The following is a 26,446-nucleotide window of genomic DNA, read 5'->3' on the forward strand; positions in this document are numbered from 1 at the left end:
TGGGCTTTTGGGAAAATACAACACTGCTCTTTTCCCGGAGAAAGCCATCTACTTCAAAAATTGTCTTTTTGTTAACGACGTTTCAATATTTTAACTACAATTAGTAATCTCTCTCTTAACTTATTTGGACTTTGAGTCATGTCAAGTCCTCCTTCCAGTCTTGTCTCATTAATGTAGAATTTGCCTGTCTGGGATCTCATAGCTGAGGCAGTACCTGGATGATAGGAAACTCATGCGATGTGTAGTTGTACAAACTCATCCGTGGTAAAAAGTTCATAGTGGTTGTGTAAACACCCTATAGGGATAAAAACTTGGGCAGCATACAGGTACTATAGGTCAACATCTTCTGTAGTAATCCCTTTAGTAACCTCATCAAAACTGGCTCCAGTTTTTAAAAGACACGTGGGTTATACTTCAAGGGGAGAACTGCAGAAGCTGTTGGGTACACAAGACTTTATCTTATCTGTTTCTAAACTGTCATGGCTAGATGAATCTTTTGTATAACCTGAGGTACTTGATCTACCTGATGAAGGTTTTTTTATTAAGTTTCTTCTGGTGCACTATTTTAGGCTGAAACTTGATTAATAGGTTGAGGCAAATGACCTGCGAAACTCTATCCTGAAGCACTAAAACTAAAAGTGGTATAAATTTTAAGTGAGGCCTTCCCATAATATAAATCTACCAAGTGTAAGAGTGAGTATTTTGTGTCTGGCGTGTTTTATAGGGGGAAATAAAAAGGCAGATCAATAGGTTGCTAGTTGTTGAAGTATTTAAGACACATTGCAAACAGACTCACCATTCTTACCTCACTAGTAGCAGTTGTAATGTAAAATTGCCATGTGGGAAAAGATGTGTTAGTTTTGGTGAGTAATTCCTAGATCCTTTAACCCTAGAAATATAATTTTATGATAGTAGCACTTACTTTGAAGGCTGCCAGTCATTTTAATGATTATGGTCTTAAAGGTCAAGCAGTGGACATCAAGTTTTTTTTTTTTAAATATTGAGCAAGATAAATTAAAAGCTAGGTGATTACCCAAAATATTGCTAGTATTTCCACTAGTAAGAGGAAGGCTTCTTGCAGCAAATGTGGGGATCTGTGAATGTGTCTTGGGATTTTCAAATACTGATTCTAAAGAATGGAGTCTAACTGAAAGGATTTCTCCTGTTTCCTTTTTTTGGCTATTGCTTGAACAGTGCTTAAACACTATCAGAGCTTTTCTTTTCTTGTTCTATTCCCCGGAGTTTAAAGGCTGAGTGGTGGGTGGGTAGGACGTGCAGCTGAGATGTCTACTGCCTGGATTGATCATTCTATGCCATGTGATAAAGTGCTCAAGCAACAAATGCTCAAGGAAAGGAAGAAAGGACAATCTTGGTTATGGTGGTGTCCAAAAGAAGTGTTGTGGGTGCTGAAACACAGCTTTCTAGGAAGTGGCTGGACAGCTGCCTGGCCATGGGAAGTAATAAAGAAATCCTTCCTTTTTTTTTTTTCCCCCTTTGTCTGCAGTTTTTGCTTCACTTATAAAACTGTTATCTCAATCTGCAAGTCTTCTCACCTTCCTGCTCTTTTCTCCCTTCCTGTAGGAGAGGACAGTGAATGAGCAGCTCTCTGGGTGTTTGCCAGGTCAAACCAAAACAGTCCTAAGAAAAAGATCAGTAGAAGGAAGCATAAAGCTCTTCTGTAGGTCCCAGGAAAGTGTTCATGTAATATATTGATGTTGAAATGTAAATGACTGCTGTTGCAGGAGTGGTCTTGGGGCACATTTGTCGTACAAAAGCAGAAAATAACTGCTTGAAATGTTTTCCAACTCTTCAATATGCCTTCTTGCTTTTGATGGTAATTATTTAATCTTTTAAATCCTTAGAACTAGATGGACTTCAAAGTAGTACTTTTAACAGTGGTGATATACAGGGCTGGAATAAAATTACATAAATGTGTTTAATTAGAGAATGAATAGTAATTTCAAGTGAAAAATCCTAAGTGTCACTGTGATAATTCAGGCCAGCATACTCTAACTGTCTCAACATGGCAGGACAGTTGAGAAACAATGGTGGTTAGTAAATCAGCCTGATTCTGTTAGAAAACCCATTTGGCTGTGAATGGTAGTTTAGAAATCAAGGATACTGGACATAATCAGTTTTCCATCATTCTTAAATGGATATTTTTATCGGTTGATTTTGCAAATCTGTGTAATCATTTCCTAAGAGTTTGCCTGCTACTGTTGTAGAGCCTGTGCTATATGAGGTATTTGTTGCATTAATATAAGATTGCCCTGCAGTTAATTTCAGTTAATGCATATCTTAAGAAGCTTTTAAATGGAGAAAAACTAACAAATTCTACTGGTTTCTGTTGATACTTCATCTGAGCCATAGCCATAAAGATTATATTCAAGATGCAAGCAAAAATCTTGTTGCTAGTAAGCCAGCTTTAGAAAGTTTGTTGTATTGTTTTGGAGGTGGGGAGGTGGACACAACATACAACTTCGGAGGTAAATCTGACTAGCTAATGTCTTGTAACATTATTTAGAAGCAGAAGTCTGTGATTAAAATTGTTAACACTGGAAATTGTTAAAAGTGATAGATATTCTAGAGAGGCAGAGGTGAGCCTTTATTTAAGCCTGTTCATTTTGTTGGTGTAGAATTAGGCTATAGAAAATCCTTGTAGTATATGGAATTTTGAAAATAATTCATTGATTTCCCCATTCCATTTAGGACCAAGATGGGCTTCCTGGAACACTGGTGTTTTTATCTGCATCAGATGTGCTGGAATACATCGAAATCTTGGGGTTCATATATCAAGGGTCAAGTCTGTCAACTTGGATCAATGGACACCAGAGCAAATACAGGTAAAATATCTTCAAATATTTTTCCAGTTTGGAAGGGATGTCAGGAATACTTCTGAAAGGATTTGCATTTATCATGATGCCCTGCTTACATGTTTTACAATCCTATTAGCTTTTGCATGTATCATACTTCTACTGTAGTGAGCCTAAGTTCATAAAACTCACTTCAGAAGTTGGTTTACCTCTCGTTTCTGTATCATTTTAGAGGTATTCTACCTTACCCCAGGGACTCTGAAAGCTACTTCTTGGTTGTATCTGTAGAAAAAGTGTTGTAAGCCTTTTTAGTAAGGAACAGGACAGTAGCACTCACATATCTGTGTGATGCCTGTTTGTGCTTTTTTGGTGTATCAAGCACCCACCAACTCTTCCAGGTATGCTCCAGTCTGAAGCCTCTTCCTTGCCATGGGGCAAATTTTATTACTCTTTGTCCTCCTGGTCCGAAGAGCCATCCTGAGAGATCAAAGTTTGTCTTTCCCTGGATGGGTTAGTTTACACTGCAAACAGGATCTGTGTTGCTGCTAGCTTTGTCCATCAAGTTTGGGCAGGCAGCCCTCCTCTGCAATGGTCATATCTCCCAAGACCTATGGCAACAGGGAGCTCTCCAAGTTAAAAACTTGTAATGACATTTAAGCACTCCACAGTAGCATTCTGACTGCTGCAGAGTTTAAACTGTTGACAGACATGAACTGACTGTTTTCTACCACTTTTCCTTAGTGCATGCAGGAAATGGGAAATACTAAAGCAAGGCTACTCTATGAAGCTAATCTGCCAGAGAACTTCCGAAGACCTCAAACAGATCAGTATCCTTTTTGTTTTGGCTTTCACATTGAAATGACTTTTAATGCAATTGAGATGTTATGAGTGTTTCAAGGAACTGCTACATTTGTCAGCTTATGTTATTTATTTCATTGATATTGTTGTATAAGAAATGACAGTGGAAGTTGAGAACAGTTCAGAAAAGATTTAAATTACTTCAGTCATAGCAAATCTACTTCGTAATGAGATTTGGCAAGCACCATTTATTTTTGCTTTCAGAGGAGGTGACTTCATAAATTTCCTGTATGTAGGAAGTTAGTGATACTTGAGAGCTCTTGAATATTTTCTTTATCTTGAGTAACTGCCATCTGAAGTTTAGAAGCATTTGATCAGGGAATAATGAGCTGAATGGTACAGCAAAATAAGCCATTGCATCTTACTCCAGTGAAGCATGGATTTCTTTCTCTGGGTGACTAGCATGGGAATACATAAATAAACCCAAGCTCTCTGAGGGCCAACAGTTGTGTTTGTGTGTGGTTATCACTGTGTACCTGGATGGGAAGGGTTGGAAGAAAAACCAAGAAATAACTTTTCTCGTGAAATACCTTTACTGAATCACCAGGATACTATATAACAGCATTAATTTAGGTCTGGGGTTTTTTTCTTGATTTAGTGAAGTTACTCCATAGGTAGGATTTGTTTCACCTGATCTTATTGTAACTCTTTAATTATAATGAGATCTAAACACCTACTCTTAAGTTAGCTGGGTCTTTCCCCAGCTACAGGAGCTAATAAACAGATTTGGTTGTAACGTAATCTAAATTTGCTAAATACAAAGATGATTCTGATTCTTCTGTTACACTTGATATGTAATAACAGAAGTTTGGTTTTTTTTTGAAGAGTTAAACTCCTCATTATAAAATGCACTCGAGCAAAACAGTTAATTTTTCATATTCTAGTAGCTTTTGCATTAAACATACATCCTCATAAGAAAATAATCAGATAGCACCATAGTATTCCAGCTGTAATATTCTGTAACTTTATTTTAGCCATATGATCAAAATATTTTGACTAAAACTTACTCAAAAATGGATCTTGAAGATGTATATTTTTTTTGCTGCAGCTCACTTAAATTCACTGGTGCTACTGCAAGAGAAGTAATAATGCTTTAAGCTGTTCTTGTCAGGTCAGATCAGATCAAAAGTCTAATTTTTAGACTTCGAAAAGAATTCTTTTTTTTTCCACACTGTATGCCTTTTGAATAGTTGCGGACTAACTGGTGGACTTAGTCAACTGAATATACTTCATTGCCTGTGTTTTCTTTATTAACACTATATTGCCATGAGAGGTGATTGCAACAATTTCTGATTTATTTCTTAATTTTTGCATAACTTTGCTAGCTGCTTACCTACTTGGCATTCATGACAAGCTGTTGTGTTATGGATGTTTTTTGCCTTTTTTATTTGCCCACTGTATCACCACAAAATAGTAGTGATGCTTAGTATGTTATCAGTATTCTGCTTGTGAATATTCTTATATTCTAAACATTCTTTTGGATAAACGTTAAAAATATTTTGCATGTAATGATCAATTTTGTAAATGTTCATCTATATTAGTGTTTAACTTCCTGTAGCACTATAATATACTTCTAGTTTTAAGGTAGTAAAGTGGAGACACAGTAGGAGTGTGTTTGTGGGATCAGCCCAAAATCTCCTGCTAAGGATCCCTCCTCATTTTTGCTTCTTAATCACAAGAGTGACCTTTCTAAGCATTTTTTTTCCTTCCCTCGTACAGCAGGGATGCTGTAATATAGAAACTAACTTCTAGTTTCTACTAGAACCAGTAACTAGTTCTAGTTTCTACTAACTTCTAGTTAGTTTCAACAACAGTAAATAATTTTTCAAACTATTAGTACTAAGACAGCTGTACCTTCAAAGCACTCAGGATGCCCTTTGCAATTTATATGTATTTGGAAAGAGGTAGAAAGCAATGTTTAGATTTTTGCAATTTTTATGAAACTGTCTTCAGGTGACATTTCCATACAGTATGAAACTATGATTTTTGACAATATAATTTGATGCACAGAATGAAGGGACTGAGTGCTCTAAATTCAGTGTTAATCTTAGGACACAGTAGGTGGAGCTAAGGGTATCTTTCCATCAATTGAGGAAATATGCTTTGGAAGTTTAAGGCAATGAGTATGAGGTTCTACAGTTGCAATATCAGTTTTTGAATGGCTAATCACATTGCTGGACAAAGTAGTTAAATTTTATTCTTCAGATCCTAGAGAGTCAGCTTTACTAAATGTAAAGTATTCAAACTGCTTTGGATGAGCTGCTTTATGAAGCTGAGAGAATAATTGAGGGAAACAACTGGCTGTTCTTTTTTGCATTTGAGCTACTGAGTTGTCAGTTCTGGTTTTCTACAGCAATATGCTTGCTGCCATTTCCATCTTTGCTTCAATATCTTTTTATCACTAGTTGTTTTGGCTTTTTTTCCCCTTCCACAGGGATGTTTGTTTTAACAGGAGATTCTTATGGAGAACTTAGTGATCTTGGAGAAGTGTTTATGATCAGCATTTGATAAATGGCATAACATGTAAATCAGAGAACAGGTACATACATTTCAGCTCTTTTATGAAAAGCAAGTATTTTTTTCCTAAGTTAAGATGGTAAACTAAAATTATTTACTATGTATGAGTACCATTGTTCAAGTATTTTCAGTCCTACAGCCATATAGATTATAAATACCAGATGAAAATGTCCTAATTGTGAAACACTGAGTTACTTTTACTCTATCTTTCTCATATTGTTTTCTTCAGAGATTAAACTGATTAATTTTGTGTAGTACAAAGAAGCCTACTTTTGGGCACTGCAGCAGCAGTTGTTCTGTATAGAGTGGTCGATGTTACTGTTTATATGAACGCATATTTTCCTTAAACTAACTTCTTCCAGAGCTGTGGAATTTTTCATCAGGGATAAGTATGAAAAGAAGAAGTATTATGATAAAAATGCAGCTAATGCCTTCAATGTAAGTAACCACTTTAACCAAAAATTGTCACCTTTTTTTTGAAAGCTCTGTAAGAGAAATGTAGCAAACATTATGCATGTTAAAATGTCTTTTACATTTGAAAACCTTTTGATTCAGAGCCAAGTGCTTTTTTTCTCTATGTTTTGAAGACTATTCCTAGGTTCCATAAGTTTTACCTCTGTTGTCTATTACATTTATATCAGCAAAGCATTGTGATCCAACAGGTAGCTTATTTATGATCCTTTATTTTGTGGTTTTCACTCATGGGTATTTATTTAACAGTAGAGTTTGAGTCTTCTTTATTTCTCTTTTTCCATGTTACAGGGGTAAGATAGGATTACTCTTTATTGTGACATGGTCTTCCCTCATCCTCTGTAAACCTTGATGAGAAATCCTAGGGTGCTTTGAGCCCTTCTTCTGCTGAATTCCAAGCTGTTGCTTGTGGTGAGGTGCACTGTAGTAGCAAACACAGGCAGTATGATGAGCCTGCTGTTAAATCCTGTAGTTGTGTGTTCACTACAGTAAGTTGGGGAGTGCTTCTCCAGCAAAGGAGTTTGGGGAATTTGAACCTTTACTGAAGTTCAGAGTCTTCTTAGGTTTGTTTTGTTTGTTTTTTGATACATCTGTTTCTGGGATACATCATCTAGTTCATACATTTTTCATTATATAGTTGTATTTATGCTTAAACATACACAGCTATGTACCTGCTTTATTTAAGTATGGCCTAGCACCTAGCTTTACTACTCTGCCTTAATAGGCAGTGAACTTTTACAGGGATAAGTGTATAAGCATAGGTTTAAACATGAGAGTTTATGCTGCATTTCCCATCTGAGAAAATGGATCTTTGAATGATGGTTTCATTTTAGAAGGGTAAAAAAAGGCAAACCTGGGATGTACAGAAGAGTATTTCAATAAGTAATGTTGAAATGAGGGAAAATTACTTCTTGAGACATAAAATACAATTGTGGTTTGAATTACAAATTGGTTACCCTTCTTTACTTTTATTCCAAAATAGAAAGTGGGAAGAGGAGTTTAAAATTATACTTAAAGTTTTTTAAGACACTCAAGATCTTTCTAAACAGAGAACCTTGGTGTCTAATGTAGCAGTTCACTCCTGCCTTAAAATGTTTGAAGGAGTAATTAGCTTTATCCTATTGCAGAGTAAGATGAATCACTTACCTGCCATAGCAGCAAGGATAGAATCCAGACAAGCTGAAAAGATACATATGTGTTACTGCTGAGTACTTTGTTCCTACTTGGGCTTTTCTTTCATTGACTAGTGTAAATGGCATAATCTTTCTGGGAACAAAAGCTGATCATACCATATTTTTGCAATAGATGAGTCGTACACATTCAGTGTTACCTGTGTTTCTTGAAGACCACAAGGCATCAGGTTTGAGGTGGACAATCTGTAGTCATAGTTGTGGCAGATCCTAAAAGTACACCTACAGTCGTTGTATGATGCTCCTGCTGGGTTGTCCTCCCTGGCTCTGGCCCAGCTTACATGTGCCTGTAGTGCTGCAGCTGGTGGTTAGTGATTGTCTTTCTACTGGGCCTGTGCCTGGACAAGGAAGAAGAAGAAGAAAAGTGAAGCTGAGCCTCCATTCTGCTTGTCTTGTACTCTGCATTTCTGCTCTTCTGGAAAATTTCTTTACCATACTTACTTTGGCAAAGAGCATCTTGTACCTTATTTTTAATCTAAATTAGTATTCTTGGTGGGACGCGTGAGCTTTTTAGCACACTTTTTGTTAGCACCTTTGAAATGGAAATGCCTTCAGCTTGGATTAGGACTAATTTAAGTTAGAGGTGCATACATACATTGTCATTTCTTAAAATGAATCCCTTCTAGGTATAAGCAGGTAACACAGAAGTGCAGAAAGGATTGCAGTGCCTAAGGGTTACTTTCCTTAATGTGGTACTTTCACTGAGGTGGCATCAGAAAATTTAAGGGGTTTTTCCAGATTTCATCCACCATTGCAAGTTGCTCATGGTAAAAGCTTTCCATAGCATAAAAGTTGTTTTGAATAGATTATTTTAAAACATGCAGTACAACATTTCTCTTAGTGTGATTTTGGTGGGTTCATAAGTTTTTCAAGTTTGTCTACTGGCGCATGTCTGTGAATGTATTCTGTGTGTTGAAGCCCAGGAGTACATATCAAGTCAGTTTTTGACTATCAGGATTAATTTGTTACAGTGAGTTACAAATGGGTTTTTTTTGGTTTTTTTTGCAAATCTTCTATTTTATTGTTCTTAAGTATAGAAGATCTTTTGTTCTCTGACAAGACTGTTGTATACTAAGTTTGATTTTTAGAGTTGCACCGTATAGTAACAAAATTAGCTAGTGCAGAGGACAGTAGTGCCATGCAGACTAAAAATATGTAAATATGAAATTTTTTTTCATGGTTCACTAAAAAGTGACAAAGGATAAAGCTATGGGCAAAAAAGGCATATGTGATTTTATTGGCTAGTTACATTTTAAATAGAATAGTGCATTTAAGTAGAAATCAAATATACGTTAGAATAATCTAATGCTGACTGAAAGCTACTGGACTTTAAAATCTTTTAAATCTACTAAAATGCATATTATCTCAGAGTTTTCTGATGTGGTATTTTTTGAAAAATGTGAGATGCTTGTTCTGTAACACTGTTCAGGACTAAATGTGTGGTATAATTTTCTCAGCTTTTTAAAGTGCATTATCAGTAAATAGTTACTCTCATTTTCTTGCTTAGACCCAGTGCAGGCTTGTAGCTAATTTACAGAAAGACCTTAGAGGTTATACCCTGGAACAATGTATGTATGTTTGTCCTGTGAATAACACATGGGATGTGATATTGTTTATTGGAAAGAACTGGTTTTGTTCTTTGAATAATCAGCTTAGGAGCAGCAACAGCTGTTGGCAAGTAAATGTATTTTAAATATCTTCAACATAATACTATTGTCCTGGAATCAATTTCTGCCAGACCTCATTCTCAATTTTTAGACATACATAAGCTATGAATGGTGTAAAGTATAGCATAGAATCCAATAAATTGAACTTCAAATAGCAGTGAAACAATTAGGGCATCTTTATAAATGGTGCTTCTAAGATACAGTAACAAGAACAGTTTCCTGTGCAATATGGTGTGCTTTTTGACTTCATTTATTCTTGAAAGCTTCTGAAAGTGGGAGCTTGCCTTGCTTCTGTAGTTAGCAACAGACTAGGTCATAGGTCAAGTTGCAGGAGGTGATTTTGGATGGTAAAACTATTGTTCAGGAAGTACAGACATGAAACGGGGAATATCATTCCACTTTGGAATTGTACTTGGTCATCACTTTGCAGCGCCCGCACATCCTTTTATATTCATCATAGGGGTTTTTGGTACCCAGCAATCCTAGAACTAAAGGGTAAAGCATGCAGAATACTTTTGTCCATAACCACCTTAGTCCTGGAGACTGTTAAACCTTTTCTTTGCTTTGGACTCTTATTAAACTGCTTATGCTCCTTTAGTTTGTTTCCTGGAACACTCTTAAAAGAGCACAGCTTGCAAATACACAAACACCTTTCCCCAGGAATCTGAACTTGTATGCTTAAATAAATGACTTGATGGATTTTTTCAGAATGGTTGCAATAAATATAAGTGAGGCAAATATGAGCCATGCAGAATTGCTCTGGAGTGTGGTGTTTTATGAAAGTAATGCCTGAACAAAGTATTCATCTTGACTGACAATCTCTGTATTGAGTCCCAAATATTTGCCAGAGCTATGCAGCTGGTTATGTGGAGGAACAGTTGTTAATGAGGCTCATAATCTTAGTGGCCAAGACAAGTGGCAAATCCTTGTTTTAGGTTTTGTGGAGTTACTAAGGTTCTTCCAAAATTACCGGCCTAGAGGACTTCAGCTTTGAAGTATACAATTGCAGTTTATCAATAAATAAAGAGGAGATGTGTAATTTTTAGAACCAAGCTTCCAGAAAGATAAAATCTGTCTAGAATGTGCTGTTCTAGAATGTGCAGTAAGAACTGCTGGGATTATTCCTTGAGACACAGAACTGCAGTAAAGAAGTTTTTTCTGGTTCACAACCCCAATAATTGAATTTGACCCTATCTATATGCTGCTAAGTTAAAAGTTTACTTAAGTTGCACAGGGATTCAGGAAATCAAGTTTGAAGCAGTCATACTTTCTCAATTTAAGAAAAAAAATTAGCAACTCCTACTTAATGTAAAATAAAACCTGTGAAAAGACAATCTTTCTTCAATTCTTGTTTTTTTTATCTAATACTATGACCCTTATGCTTTACAAGTAATAAGGAAAAGCAGTGAGGTCACTGTGTTGAGTGAGGATAAAGGTTAGCTATGTAAGTATCATCATAACAATCTCTACAGCTTTTTAAAAAAAAGTATATAGGAGAATGCATATAGGAATCACCTTATTCAAGTTGGATGATGATTCAGCTGAAGTAGATTTCAAATACTTTGTCTCAAAAATTATGAACTGGTACAATCTATTCCACTACATGAAGTGGGAATATGTTATCACATCCTGACAATGTTTAGAGAATAGGAAACGAAGTTGCTGTATTTAAAAAAGGATGTGAATTATGTATGGAGCAGAAGTTACACGTAACTCTTAAGTTCACTGAAGGAAAAGAATTATGGGTCTACATTTTTCATGTTTTCCTAAAACATTGTGTATAATTTAAGAAGTATGAACTTAGGCAACTGGCTAAAATGTGATGTGCATTTAAAAATTGTGATGGCACACTTTCCAGAAAGTTATCTTAAAGGAGATGAAATCTGTTATACGTATACTGCACCAAAATATGTTCGTTAGGCATCTTAAGATATACAAATTGGGGTATGAAAGGGCACATGAACATTTCAGTTTATAGTAGCCAGCATTCAGAAGCATTCAGTCAATATTGTGGAGAGAGTGGTTACCAGTTACTCCTCCCAAAAGTACAGTAAACATACAGGGTTTTTTGGTGGTCTATGAAAAACTTTGGAATCAACTCATAGGAAGTGTTTTTAAAATATGCTAGTCAAGATAGGCATCAATAGGGAGCACTGAAATACCCTACAAGGATTATGACTGGAAGGCAGGGGTAGGGAAAGCAAGGTAAATTATTTTAAAGATAATTTTGTTAGAATGGGTAAATTCTAGATTTGCAGAATAGCTAAGGTTGGAAGCAACCCTTGGACTTCCTCCTGTTCTAAGTAAGGGTCACCTCAAACAGGTTGTTGAGTATCATATACATTTGAGTTTTGAATGTCTCCAGGGCTGGAGACTCCCAAGACCTCTCTGGGCAACCCATTCCAGTATTCAACCACCTCCACAGTAAAAGAATGAAAGAAATTTATTCTTATGTTTCAATGGAGTTTCCTGTGTTTCAGTTTATGTTCTGTGCCTCTTGGTCCTGTTTCTGCGTGTGACAGGCCTTACTCTTGGTTCCCTTACTTACTAAGCCTTTTCTTGTCTGAAAGGTGCTCCAGTCCTTTAATCATCTTAGTGTGTCTTTGCTGGACTTGCTTCAGTGTGCCCTTGTCTCTCCTGTACTTGTGAGCCCAGAATTGGCCATGGGTCAAGCTCATGTCCAGCCTGTCCACCAGGACCCCTAGTTCCTTTTCTGCACATCTGCTTTCCATCCACTTGATACTGAACCCATACTGGTGCATGAAGCTGCTGCACCACCATATGGTGCAAGGCTTGGTGCTTTCCTTTGAAGGTCAGGTGACTCCTGATGGCCCATCCTGTCAGTTCTGCACGGCAGGGCACCTCTGTAGTGCATGAACCACTCTTCCTGTTCCTACCCTTTGCGCCACTGCGTGGCTCCTCACTGAAGAAGTTAGTGCTTCCCCATATATATCAGTGCCTGGGTGTATCACAAGTGACAGCCCTTCAGCAGCACTTTGCCAAGCAGTGGAATAAATGAGGGAGTTGGAGAAGCCAGACTGGATTTTCAGTAAGCCAGCTGCATTCCAGTAGCTCCCACATGCAGGGTCTTGTTTTCACCACTTCCATAATTACTTCCCACAGCTGGACCACATAGCTACAAGTTGCTATGTCCAAGTAAACAAAACTTTGCCAAAGATGGAATCTCTAGTGACTACCTTGCCAGTTTAACATGGATCATAAAAATGTAAATGATCTTGCATGCAGCAGAGAAAGCCACTTAGGGGAAAAGAAGGTATTGGTCTGTGTAGGGGGATACAGTATGGGTAAATGAAGGTGGTATAGAAGGTAATCTTATCCTCCAATGAGTTGCAGCTGGACCAATTACTAAAGATTATGAGCAGGCCTGATCTTAACAGGCCACACCAGTAGCCGATAAGAACAAGTGGTATAAAAGAGGGGATTGGTGGGATGTGAAGTAAGAGGAGTCAGATGACTGCTGCAAGGACCAGGAACAGACAGTGCATAGAGGAGCTGCATTGCCAGAAACTTAGAGGAGGTATGAAGCTCTGGTGGTATGAAATCCTTGCACTATAATGATGTTACAGCTCGTGCTAAGATGACAGTTTTGAAGTGCAGGTATTGTTCTGAAGTGCAAGGAATTCTCAGTAAAGATGATTTTCCCTGGAACAAATGCAGAAACCACTAGTTAGGCTGGACAGGAGAAATGGAGGGCAATTCAGTAAGAGATTAAAAGAATCTGTTTTGTTTATCTAATGTCAATATTTAACTAAGCCATGGTAACTCTCTTTTATATCTCACAGAGGTGGTTATTGAAAGGAGAAAATAAATAATCTAAAAAAAAAAGTGGGCAACAATAGGCATGGATGTTCTGGGTTAGAGTTGTGAAAAAATATTTTTTTTCTCAAGTCTATTGAATATATCTGTATTTCCCAGAACACTGTATAATTTACATCTATGTATGATGTAAATGTTACAAATGTCTATAGCTCTGCATGTGTTCAGAACTACAACTGCCTTATGCATAAGCATGATCTATTCCTGTAATTAGGATGCTGACTCTGAAGAGATGGAGGAGTGCTGAGTGTGGTCACAATATTGACAGAAGAGCAGTACTGGCTTCTTTCATAGCCAACCTGCTGCTCTGTTTTGTGAAACACAGGATTCTGCGTGTCTTATGGCTGTCCAGTGTTACAGCATAGAATAGGGGAGTGTTGTGGTTTCATCCCAGTCAGCAGCCAAGGGCTACACAGCTGCTCACTCACTCTGCCACCAGCAGGATTGGGAAGAGAATCGAAAAGGGTAAAAGCCAGAAAACTTGTGGGTTGAGATAAAGACTGCTTAATAGGGAAAACAAAGGCTATGCACACGAGCAAAGCAAAAGCTATGCACACAAGCAAAGGAGTTAATTCACTGCTTCCCAAGGGCAGGCAGGTGTTCAACCATCTCATGTGTAATGGTGACTTGGGAAGACAAATGGCATCACTCTAAATGTCCCCTTTCCTTCTTCTTCCCCACACTTCATGTACTGAGCATGATGTCCTGTGATATGGGAATATCCCTTAAGTCAGTTTGGGTCCAGTCTGTCCAGTCTGTCTCCTCCCAGCCTTCCATGCAGCCCCAATATCCTCACCAGGCTGGCGGTACTAAGAGCAGAAAAGGCCTTGGCTCAGTGTAAGCCCTGCTCAGCAATAACAAAAAAGTCTCTATAATTAATCAACCTTGCATTCATCACAAATCTAAAACACAGCCCTGTACTAGCCACTGTGAATAAAATAATTTCTACCCCAACCAAAACCAGCACAGGGAGATGTTTTAGTAATTTTAAAAAAATGCCTTGCCAGCTAGCCTTAAGAACTTCCAAAAATTCATAGATAAGTGTTGTTAATAGTATATTAGTATTCTTATACTTCTTTCAGTATTTCAAGAATAGAACTCTTTAAAAAACATAAAGCAGTTGATTTGTGTGTTTATATCCATCTACTAGTAGTCTATAATTGCTACTGCTTTAGGATAAATTGCTGATTTTAGTATTGCCAACATTTGTTGGAGATACATAGTAATAAAGTCAAAAGAAGAAAAACATATGCAGCAGCTAAACTTAAAACCTGTCAAATGAAAGCAGAATAGTCCTCCTCATTTAGGCTAATTCCCTGCATATTGTGTCTGTATAAACTGGCCACTCGAGGGCACTTTTGTATTTGGTTCAGATGCAGACTTCCTGAGTGATTTGATAACACACTCATTCTTTAATGTCTTGAATCTTCTGCATGATAGCAGCCTGCATTTAATATTTAAATGGAATTTAAATGGAATTTAGTGTAGGCTTGTAAAGCTTCAACTTGAATCCTCTTTCATAAAAGGCTGAATAATGACATGCAGTACATCAACTCTGGATTTTGGAAAAACTACAAATAAAAGCAGGTGAAAACTTTATGAAATACTTACACCTTAATGACTGATATGTTTGTGCGACTGTTACATAGCATCACAAACATGTCATTACAAACAAAACAAAAGTAAAATCCTTCTTGGTTTTTGTGTGTTGTTTTGTTTAAAGCTTACTTTTTTTTGTTCTTGTTTAAAGCTTTTTTTTTTTACTTGGAATAGTAGTCTGGTCAACAGACTGCATCAAGACAGTGCCAACTACTGTTTATATTGTTGCTTTTACACAAACTGTTAACTTAGCATGTATTTGGGTAGTGCCACCACTAGGTAATAACTGATAATAGGGAAGTGTTTCAGGGAGGAAAATGGTGACAGGTAGCACATTTCCATGTAAAAGGGGCTGGGAACTGGACTAATACTGTAAATCTGCAGACTCTTTCTTTCCTGATCTTACATTGTTTATGCACCAAAGGTTTTCTCACAGAGTGCAGGTGAAACTAAAATCTTACAGTACTGTTGCATGTGTATGGCATTTCTTGCTCAGCACTAAAGGTACCGGATGCTTTAAAGAGAGTATTGAATTTCATTGTACAAAATGGGTATTTTTGCTGCAACCTCTTTCTAAAAAGGAGACGCAAAACACAATCAGTAGAAGAAGATTCAAGAATTGCTAAAAAATAAATGAATGTAAATGAATGTAAATCTTCTGATCTAAAACGCGATCAAAATTTTGTGGAAAATTGAGAAAACTGAAGAGACAGCTCCTTGCCATCATTCTTTGTTTTAGGCAATTCTAAATTTCTTAATCAAAACATGTAGCTACTCCTAAATTAAAAGTTTAAATTATGTATTCATATGCTAATTGTCATTCTGCAGTACATTGGTAATGCACACAATCACCCAACTTTATTTTTTTTCTGGCTGTATGTATGATTAGTTACAGAGGTCACCATTTGATACTTTAAGGTGCCAATAATCAAAGATGTCTTTAGGTGACTGCTTTTCAGAGCATAGTGCAAGCATGTTGTCAGAGTAGATCATTGTGTGCTTTTTCACTTGGATTCTGGAATAGGGTTGGAAATTGCTTTTTGGGTTTTCATGGAGAAATTTAGGTGGCTGTCAACCAGCATTGCCAGATCCTTTTTCCCCAGGGAAATTTTCCAGTCACTCATCTCTAAGAGTCCCAAATGCAAGATGTGGAACCTCACTGTGTTAACCCTGTAATGTTGGCCTTGGGCCGTTGATCTGGCCTATCCAGATTCCTCTGTGGAGCCTCTCTGTCCTTCAGCAGATCAACGTTCTCGCTCAGCTTGGTAACGTCTGTAAACTGAATGATGGTGCACTCCATCCCCTCATTGAGATCCTGCATAAACAGGACTGGCCCCAACACTGAACCCAGGGGAACCCCACTAGTGACTGGCCACTCTGTGGTTGTGACTCCATTCACCACTGCTCTCTGGGCCTGGCCACCCAGCCCCTGTGTATCCAGAGAATAGTGCCCCTGTCTAAGCCATGAGCAGCAAGTTCCTCAAGGAGAATGCTCTGGAAAATGATGTCAAAGTCTTTGCAAAATTCTAGGTAGACAATATTTATGTGTTTAGCTTTGTCTAGCCACTCGGTTTGATTTGACTTTTTTATTCAGCTTTCCTTATTTGGTGCAGCCTGGTAGATAACAAATTCAACACGATGCAGTGGTGATAAAGCTGTTCAGCAACTCAACCTTGTTGCTTTCATTATCTAAACTTTATCTGTTCTTTATACATTGTAATGTGTTTTCTCTTAAAGATTAGCTTCAGTCATATGTCTTTTGTTCTCTGGCTTAGTTGAATATTTGCATGTGTGAAGTGTGCTTTCAAGTGCTCTTTTTTGCTTGAAGTGGTTATAGTGATGCGGCTGTCTTTAAACATTATGCTTGGGCATTTCTCAACTTGTACATCCTGTTCCATATCCCAGGCTAGACAGCAACTGCTTTTTACTCTGTCTCACAGCTCTTTCTGACAGCTTGCATGACACTTCTTCATTAGTTCTACAATTCCATTACTTGATTGGTGAAACTATAATAATTGCTTTCAGGCCTTCATAGAATTATTTTCTTCTAGGTTAGATAATCCTTTATAATATGAAGAGGATTTGAAGATTAAGAACTATTATGGGAGGATGGAAATTGACAAACACCTACAATGCTGATTTTCCCCGAACCCTGAAATGAAATTCTGCCTTCTGTGTTCTGTGTGGCAAGTTTTGTGTGGCTTGCTGCTGTTACCTGCTCTTCACCCATGAGGGCTATCAAGCTTAAATTCTCCAAAAATCTGAAGTATACAAAGGAATGAAAAAACTCCAAACCCAAACCAAAAATCCCACTTGTTAGCAGCTTGAAAGATGATGATTCATTATCAGAATTTTACACATTTTTATCTAATGGAAAGCTCAGAAGCATGATGTTAGAGTACATAGTTCAGTATATTGTGTAGTTACCTAATAATTTTTCCGGCATTATTTGATTACAATGTGGCGCAGTCGGAAGAAACAGGATCCTAATGTTCTTATAGCAACAGAATGCTACTGTTTGTGAAACTGCATCATTGCAGCAGGTGTATCCATAACTCTGCTAATAACCCAAGGATTTTAAAACAGTAAATGTAAAAAATGAGAATTCTGTTTCATATTTCTGCAGGTAAAATTTGGTTTTAAAATTAAACCTTATAAATATCTTTGCTGCAGCTCTGCGCCACCTTCCAACATAGACATAGGTTTTTTTTGTAAAAATATTAAGTATGTAAATTCTATGAATATTCTAGCTGTATAAGTAGAGAAACTGATAGGATTTTCTGTAAGAAATATGAGGTATTTAGACACAATATATGATGGGTTTTTTATCAGCTTTTTTCCATTTAGTGCAAGCTACTTTTCTTAAACTACATAAAAACATGTCATTTAAATTGCTTATTTTGGTCCAACATAATGACCTACTCATAGCTTCATTTCTTTCTAAATTTTCCCTCTAGATAATAGAGGTGATACAAAATAGTGTAGAAGTGTCAGCTTTATAGCTCTGAAGATCATCTACATATTTGGAAAATGTATTTCAGTTTTGTTTTTATAATAAGGGAAATAGATAATGTTTCCATTGAAGTAATCAACTATTCATAAAAAAATTGGATAGGAAGATGTATGAAAATGCCTTTAGAGAAATCCTATTTTTTTTGGCACAAACTGTATTTGTTGCATATGCAAGTTACACTTTTTGGAGAGTTCTGTAAGTCTAGCAGTGCTAATAGCAATTTTACAAACCAATTCCTAGAAAAGAAGTGTCACTTATCTGAGATCCTTCAACCTGCTGCTAAGATGTGGCTTTATATTAACCCTAAGCTCTTTATGTACTTGGAGTGCTCTTAGAGAAGAGTTAATTAGAACTTTAATTAATGTATAACTTTCAGAGTTCTTTTGCATTCCTCTTAATAAAAATATTCTGTTGCATTGAACAAGAACAAAGGCACTCTCTTCTCTCTCCCTCCTCTGGGACAGTCTGCCTTCATGCTTCAGGACATTAATATTTCAGTAGTTACACTGGATAAAAATTGAACAATGGATGAAACCTAATTATTTTTCTTAGGCCTTTGATATGATCTTATCCAGGTTCATTTTCTTATATTTTGTCCTAGTGAATTTCATTATAAGTCATGCTTTCATACCTGAAACGTTTCCTTTAACTATTGTACTCAGGAAAAAAAAGCCAACTTTGTCTCCTCTTTATGTTTCTTCTATGTCGTGTAACCACTACCATCAATATTATTAAAAAAAAAAAAAAATGAAAATCATGTCTCTTAGCAGCCTCTACTGCCTCCCTTCCCAGCTGTTCTTGCTTATTTTCTTTCTCCTTTCTTTCCTCTGTTTTGTACAGATATCATCTGATGCTGCTCAGCCTTTGGCATCTTCTCCTTCTCTGCAAGCTGCTGCTGAGAAGAGCAAAGCAGAGGTATATTGGTTTTGGGTGTAACTCTTATCAGGTTACTGCTTTGCACAAATGTTTACACCTCTATAGAGTAATTTCACTGAGGTACCTTGAGAGTTTGAATTGCTGTTAATCCTTCACACATTTGAAATACATCTCTCCTTTTTTCTTGGACTAGTTAAATGAAAAGACTCAGCACGCTGCAAAGTATGTGTGTGGTTGTTACTTCTTGGTGTTTGTATGTCAAAATTCTCGTTCTCTTCTGATTTAGTGTCACGAAATTGTGGAAAACCCACTTAATTCCCAGTTAATGGGTATGAGTGATGCTGTCCTCTCTCGTCAGAAATAATTTCTGATATCTTTTTTGGTATTACTTGCTTGTTCCAGATTCTAAATTATCAGTATTGTTACAGCCATTTAGTTCATTCTCCTTGGAAATAAATATAGAATTAATTTGACTCATACTGGTTTTGATGTCTTTCTGGCTGGGATATGTGTGTGTGCTAACACATTTACTGTTTAGATGGGTCTTTGAACTATAACGTACAAACAAGTAGTAGGTGAGACATCATTTAGATCAACTTTCAGTAAATGTCATAATTTGCAACAATAATAAAATGCATATTTAGAATGTGAATATCCAGTGTTAGCTTATTTTAGATACTTCACTCTAAATTGAGACTATACAGTATATGAAATAATTTATGATTCCTTCTAATCCTTCCTTCCTTTTTCCTTCTAAATAGAAAAAATTTGGACAAGTTTTAAATTATTTTAGTTCAGCTATATTTAAACATTAGTTAAAATTTAAATGTCAGTGTCATGTACTAAGACCACAAGCCTTGTTAAGTTTGTCATGTGTTTGAAATTGTACCAGGAGCAGCAGCAGCCACTAAGAATGAAACTTGCCTTTACTTTCTTATCTACCTCTCTTGGTGCATTCACATTTGAAAGTTCTTCTGTGTAACTAGTATGCCATTTTATTAGAAATGAAACTTGAAAAAAAATTAATAATCTTTGCTTAGAATTTAAGACCAGTATAAAGTCAATTTATTTTTACTATCTTCATAGTGCTTTTTGACTGCTTTTGCAAGTAATGAAGCACTTGAATTGAAGCTCTGGCATGAATGCAACATCTGAGAAATGTTTTTATTTAGTCTGAATTCATTTTTATCTAATGGAGCTGAAGCAGAAAGCTTGAATATTGAAATCAGGAAGTGTGAAGATGAAGGACTTGTGGCTTTTCAAGTCCACAGAGAAAATTAAATGAATGAAGATAAAGTTGCTGGGAATCAAGACTGTTTCTGTAGACTCTGTGAGGTGTGGAGGTAGAAACACAGGAGAACAGTTTATTTTAAGTCTTAATATATTCACTATTAAGTTTTCAGAGATTTGTTCAGGGCAACAAGAGGCATATATTTATATTTGGTCACCTTTACAGAGTGTTTGCCATATGAAACTAGCTGCAAACCCTCCTTGTTCTTGAATCCTTGAAAAATAAATGTTTCCAGATACTTTTTACTCCAGAAGTGAGGTTTCTTTGACAAAACATACTTTAAAAATATGTTGAAGTCAAATTGGAAATCAGGACATACTGAAAAAATGCAAAAACTTTTAACTTTGCTTTCCCTTAAACATATTTAAGGAAATTTAAGGAACTGTGATTGAAAAGTAAGAGTACTTACATGACACTTCAAACAACCTTTCCTGGGAGGAGAGGAATCAAATCATAAATTGTAGAGTCACAGAATGGTTTGAGTTGGAAGGACCCTTAAAGATCATCTAGTTCCAGCCCCCTGCTATTGACAGGTTGTTCAAAACCCATCCAACCTGGCCTTGAACACTGCCAGGGATAGGGGATCCACAGCCTCCCTGGGCAATCTGTTCCAGTGCCTCACCATCCTCACAGTAAAAAATTTCTTCCTAGTATCTAATCTAAACCTGCTCTCTTCCAGTTTAAAGCCATTCCCCCTTCTCCTGTCACTGTCATGCTAGAGTCCTTACCCATTGTTCCTGAAGCCCCTTTTAGGTACTATTATAGGAAGACTCCTATGAAGTGTCCCCAGACTCTTCTTTCTTCTCCAGGCTCAGACAACCCCAATTTTCTCAGCCTGTCTTCAGAGAGAGGTGCTCCATCCCCCAGTTATTTTTGTGGCCCTTCTCTGGGCTGCAGTGGGTCCATGTCCTTCTGATGTTGGGGGCCCCAACTGCAGAGGAAGGGTCTGTGAGAGCAGAGCAGAGGAGAAGAATCATGTCCACTGACCTGCTGGTCACACTTCCTTTGATGCAGTTGTCTTAACGAGATAATGTTTATTTAAATTATTCAAGTGAGAAGGTTGGAGTGGGATGTGGGAACCGAAAATGAAAGATTTCAAAAAGCTGTTGCTCTGACAGTGTAATTTATGTGTATACTAGAGTGCAGGTTGGTACTAGGGTCAGTGAAGCAATAGTGGAAGAAAGTCTGAGCTTCATTGAAGGACATGGCTATGCATTTGTAATTCTAGTTCAAAAAGACTGCAAGTCTCAGGTTATTATGTGACCTCAAAATACTGCTCTATGCTTATCCCAGTCATACAGACATTTCTTGAACACCTTCCATTACCACAGGTGAGATACAGCATTGGCAAGGCCTCTAGTTTGGACCACTGTGTTCACTTTTGTGTTCTTTTATTCAGTGAAATCTAAGTTGGTCTCTGTTTCTTTTCATCAAAACAGATGTTCCAAATTTCCCTATTGGGGTTTCCTGACTGTGGTCATTGCTTTTTGTTGCTTGTAAGCAGGTGCTTGGTGTGGTAGTCTGATTTGTCAGGAACTGAGTGTTCAGGTTAATGACTGATTAAATAATTCACATGGGTTAGCTGGGACTTGAGTAGCCCCAATCCATCTGGTAGATATGGTGAAAGGTTTGAAAATGGATTACTGGAAGTTTTGAAGAATGTATTACTTGGATCCCCCTGTGTCCAGTGACATCTGAAAAATAACCCCAAATAAACAAAAACACAAACAAACAAACCCCCCAAAACAACAAAAAACCAAAACCTTCATCTGAGTGTTAGAACTATATTAAGTAAATAGCATGCTATAAAAACTTTTACATTTTATATACTGGATGTTTAAAAAAAAAAAACAAACTCACAAATATTTCTTACTGACACAAACTATTAACTGTTTTATTTTTAATACTGGAGCTACATGGACAGATCTAGCCTCTCAACCTTCTGCCTAATATTGGGAAACTTGTAAACAGTAGTGTTTTCTGAAACAAGGTTGTTTTGAAGCTTTGAACAAACAGGGGTGCAAGTCTAATGGCCAAAAGAACATTTAGGAGCTACAGTTTCATCCATTTAGTGTTCAAATATACTCACTAGTACTACACTGTAGGTGTACAAGGTAAATGCAAGGTTAACACTTTGTCAAAGCAATTGCTAGCCTAGAAAGTCTGTATCTTCTTCGTGGTACTCCTTAAGGCATATTTTATGCTCTGCTTCAGTCAGATGGGTCAGTAATTTTGGCACATTAATACATTAAAAACTGAAGTGAAGAAATATCTGTAATGTCATTATGATGCATTCAAAGTAGAGGGATCTTTATATTTTCACTTTCTGGAACAACATAATGTCTCATGAGTCAGCTGGCCTGTCATATGGCCTAAGGCAACTTTTTTACATTCAGGAGTATTTTTTAGGTCTACTAGATTGGCTTTTAAAAATTAGTACCTTTCTGCAGAAAGCAGCATGCAGTTTACCTTAGTCTAGTTCTTTGGTCAAAGTAGCTGACATCCACTCTCAGTGACAGAGGCTATCAGAGTTAATGGAGATACTTATACTTGTAGATTTATTTTTTCTCTTCAGCTCTGCTTAGCTTAGGAGAATCAATACTGGTTCTTTTTTCCTTCTGCTTATTAAGCAGAAAAGCAGATGAGCAGGTAAAAAAGTGAATTTCTTGAATTTAATCTAAAAGTCACAATATTTTTAATATTAGTTTTTGAGCAAAATGAGTCAGTTCTGGAAGGAGAGCAGATAAAAGCATAAACTATGATTGAAAAGAGAGTAACCTAAGATCTCTGTTTATAGTCTGTATGGCTGTAGACATTTAATATGTTTGCAAATTGGGTACTAGCAAAATGCTTCTTCTTTTGCAGAAGGAAAAAGAAAAAAAGAAAGAAGAGAAAAAGAGAGAGAAAGAATCAGAAAAAACATCAAAACAGTTAACAGCTGAAAAGGTAATAAGAGTTTCTTTTTTTCCACTTATTTAAATGACACAGATATGTTCAGAGATTTGGGGAAAAAATTAATGTGTATATGAGTTCTGATCTGGTTAAACCGCATAAATTGTTTGCTTGTGCTGTTGCTTGCATGCAAAGGTTGGTTGACCATACGATGAGGAATGTGTTTAGGAGAAGAGGAGAATGGGTTAAGCTTTGTTAAAGTTTAGACTCAGACCATAAATCTAATTAAGATAACAGGATAGTCCTGAGTTAGAAGGGACCCACAAGGCTCATCAAGGACAGCTATTAAATGCACAGCCCATATGGGAATTGAACCCCAACCTTGGTGTTGGTGGCATCATACTCTGACCAGCTGATCTAAAACCTCAGGGTCATGGACCACTGCTATTCTTGCACAGAAAATTGTCACTTTTATTGAGTCCTGTATTATCATCTAATACTGTCTTTGATAAATGAATACATTTTAAACAAAAATATAAAATTTGTAGAATTTAAGTAGTAATTTTAAGTAGCTTAAAAGTTTGCCACTAAGATCATGTCACAAAACGTGACCAGCAAACAATTTAAGGTGCTTCTTTCCACAGCTATGTTAAAGCATATTGAGCAGCTTTAGCAATGTAGGCACAATTAAAATTTCATGTGCACTTCTGCAGAGATTTAATATTAAACAAAAATGAAATGGGTAATTTTAGTATTAAACATATTAATTTCTTTTAATAGAGATGTTTTCTCTCTGATCTTGTGAATCCGTTAATATGTTCAGGTCTGTAGTGTAGTCTGCAGAATGCATTGGAGTCTCCTCTGTCAGTTTATTCCCCCATAGTGCTGTGTTACAATTATGAAAAATGTTGTGTGTTCACAGACTATGACTGCAGATGTATTTCTAATTTAGTTTTCAAATAGAGTGCTTTTTACATAGTAAAACAAGATACAAAAACATTATATGCATACTTGGAGGGGGAAAAAAGCCCCTCCCCAATACAAATATAATTTTTCTTAAATTAGAAAGCAGGTTTGGAATGAATTAGTGCAGAAGCAAATTTTCTTACAATAATTCCTGAAGCTTCTGTGAGCTATTGTTATTGATATGGTATGAGGTTAAAGTAAGTTTATGGATGACAATAAAAATATTATAATGGTTGATTACTGAAGCTTTATAGGGGTGTCCAGCCAAGTTAAATGTTTTATTTTGGTCCTTGTAATAATATACTTTAGTTATAAAGGCTAAAAACATTGCTGTGGTTTGGAAACATTATCTTTCTAGAGCCCAAAGATCTACTTTTGGACTGGGAGAGAGGGTCTCACTTTGTAAGGATGCATGAACTTTGTTATGTGGCTGGGAATATTTGGTAAGTGGGGGGAAGTGACAACAGAGCACAGTTATAGCTAAGGGATTATCCTACCACTTGAAATAAAAAATTGATTCTAATGCCACTGATTAGATTTACATTTGAAAAGTCATTAGATTATCAGTTAATGATTAGGCAAATAAAAAGAAGTATTTTGATTTTAAATGCTTGTACTACAAAATGTGGAATTTGGTAAATATATCTGTATTAGATAATCGTGCTGTTGTAACAGCTGCGAAATGTTTGAAGTACTGCAGCATATTTTGTTTCATTATTAATGTGTCAGCATTGACTGCTCAAATGGAACTCATCTCTGTGTCATCTTTTTAATTTAAGACATTCTTCAAGCTTGGGCTTTTAAAGGATCATTCATTCAAAATAAACTGCTTTCACACTGTAAATTTTATATATTTTAAAGGTCTAGTTGCTTTCTGTAATCCGGATGAAGGAGAGCTGTATCATATGTTTATTTCTGCTGGACAGTGTTGGTGAGGTAGAAAACAAAGATTTTCTTTTCATACATGGAATAATACATTGCTGCTTTTGCAGTGTGTTTCTGCTTTAGGGTGCTGATAAACATTAGTATTTCAGTAATAATGATACACTTCACATCCAGGTAGAGACTGGCTGTAGGATGTTTTAAATATTGCCTCCTGAATCAGCAGGGGAGTGCAGGCATCTTGACCATGGTATTTATCATGTTTTCAGCAAACACATCAAGCAGTAGATGGTTATTTTTCCCAGTTCCTGGAGGAGGAAACAACCTGAGAAGTCTGCACACCTCATATTGAAAGTCACTGGTTGCCTTTAGTTCAGGCATGGTTGATATCCAGTCTAGCTGTTCCAGGCTTGGGAAATTATTTAAAAATATGTGAGCAAGCAGTTTGCAGTTCTGTCACAATTTTGAGACTTCTTTTAGATTAAGGTAATTCAAGCAATGTTTTAGCTATCCTATAGAAGAATCAATAAAGATGGAAAATATTAGAGGTCTTAAACTGGTAAAAAGAATTCATCTTTTTACTAGAGAAAACTTCAGATCTATTCTCAAGTGTCATGTACTCCTATAAGTCTCCAGTTCCTAGTGACTTCAATTTTCTCTTTTGTTGAGATTAAATTTCTTAGCACTTAAAACAAGAATATGCATCCTAAAAATTTCAAATGTTCACATTCAATTCTCATGTTCTTATCTCTGCTTCATAGAGCTAATTTGCTTCTACATCTATTTGAGCATCTTTCTCTTGTCACTAAGTGATCCTTAGCCTTTAGCAAGCTAAATGTCTAGCATGATTTCTTTTGCATTTTCAAATATTACTAAAAGATTCTAGCATTGATGTAGTAAGCTTATGATCCTAATATTACATTCATGTGGCAGGCAATTATGGCATAAAAGATACTTTGTTAATTATCATGCTTTAATAAACAAAGACCATAATCTTTTAACTTATTTAATAATAGTGAGATTTGTTACTGAAATTGCTTTTCAGTAAAGAATCATCATATGCTTGAAGTGGGTTTCAGGGCAAGTATTTTTTTTGTGTCTCCCATTGGAGAGTTCAGAAGCAGTGTAGAATTTCCTCATGATCAGGGAGATCTACTGCAGAATAGTGAGTAGCAAGGATACTTGCTTGACTCTGTTTTTGTGGGCTGTTCACTTTGCTGAGATTACTGGGTAATTTGTAATATAACAAGATCTTACTATGTCAGCTACTGATTGAGTCTTGTCCAGTGATTAGCATTTCATTAGAAACAGCCAACAACAAGATGTTCCACATCAGATCTGCAAAACTCTTAATAAAATACATGACATTGCCAAGCTACTGGCAGCTGTAAGGTTTTTTTCAGTCTAACTGAAGAAAGTTAAGAAACTTGTGTAAGTTACCCAGGGTCTTTCCTCCCTCTCGGCCTGTGTTATTTTCACAACTGCAGATCTCAAGTTTCCTTAGTGCTTCTGCCTAAAAAAACCTTATCCTTTGAAGAAACAGGGAAAATACTGCAAGAAAACTGCTGTAACAA

General features: G+C 36.5%; 1 protein-coding gene across 3 annotated transcripts in view; it reads left to right on the top strand.

Moving 5' to 3' along the window:
* The window catches only part of SMAP1 (small ArfGAP 1), a 91,263-nt gene that overhangs the window by 24,232 nt on the left and 40,585 nt on the right, over nucleotides 1–26,446 (top strand). For 2 of the 3 annotated variants that reach the window (XM_084203739.1, XM_084203740.1), the window contains exons 2-6: nucleotides 2,710–2,843; nucleotides 3,555–3,640; nucleotides 6,551–6,626; nucleotides 18,806–18,880; nucleotides 22,998–23,078. In XM_084203739.1, the coding sequence (XP_084059865.1) occupies nucleotides 2,710–2,843; nucleotides 3,555–3,640; nucleotides 6,551–6,626; nucleotides 18,806–18,880; nucleotides 22,998–23,078 (452 nt within the window). The remainder of the gene's footprint in view (nucleotides 1–2,709; nucleotides 2,844–3,554; nucleotides 3,641–6,550; nucleotides 6,627–18,805; nucleotides 18,881–22,997; nucleotides 23,079–26,446) is intronic. The other variant, XM_084203741.1, reaches the window with a different exon arrangement.

The sequence above is a fragment of the Fringilla coelebs genome (genome assembly GCF_963513975.1).
Source record: "Fringilla coelebs genome assembly, chromosome: 3".
NCBI classification, from domain to species: domain Eukaryota; kingdom Metazoa; phylum Chordata; class Aves; order Passeriformes; family Fringillidae; genus Fringilla; species Fringilla coelebs.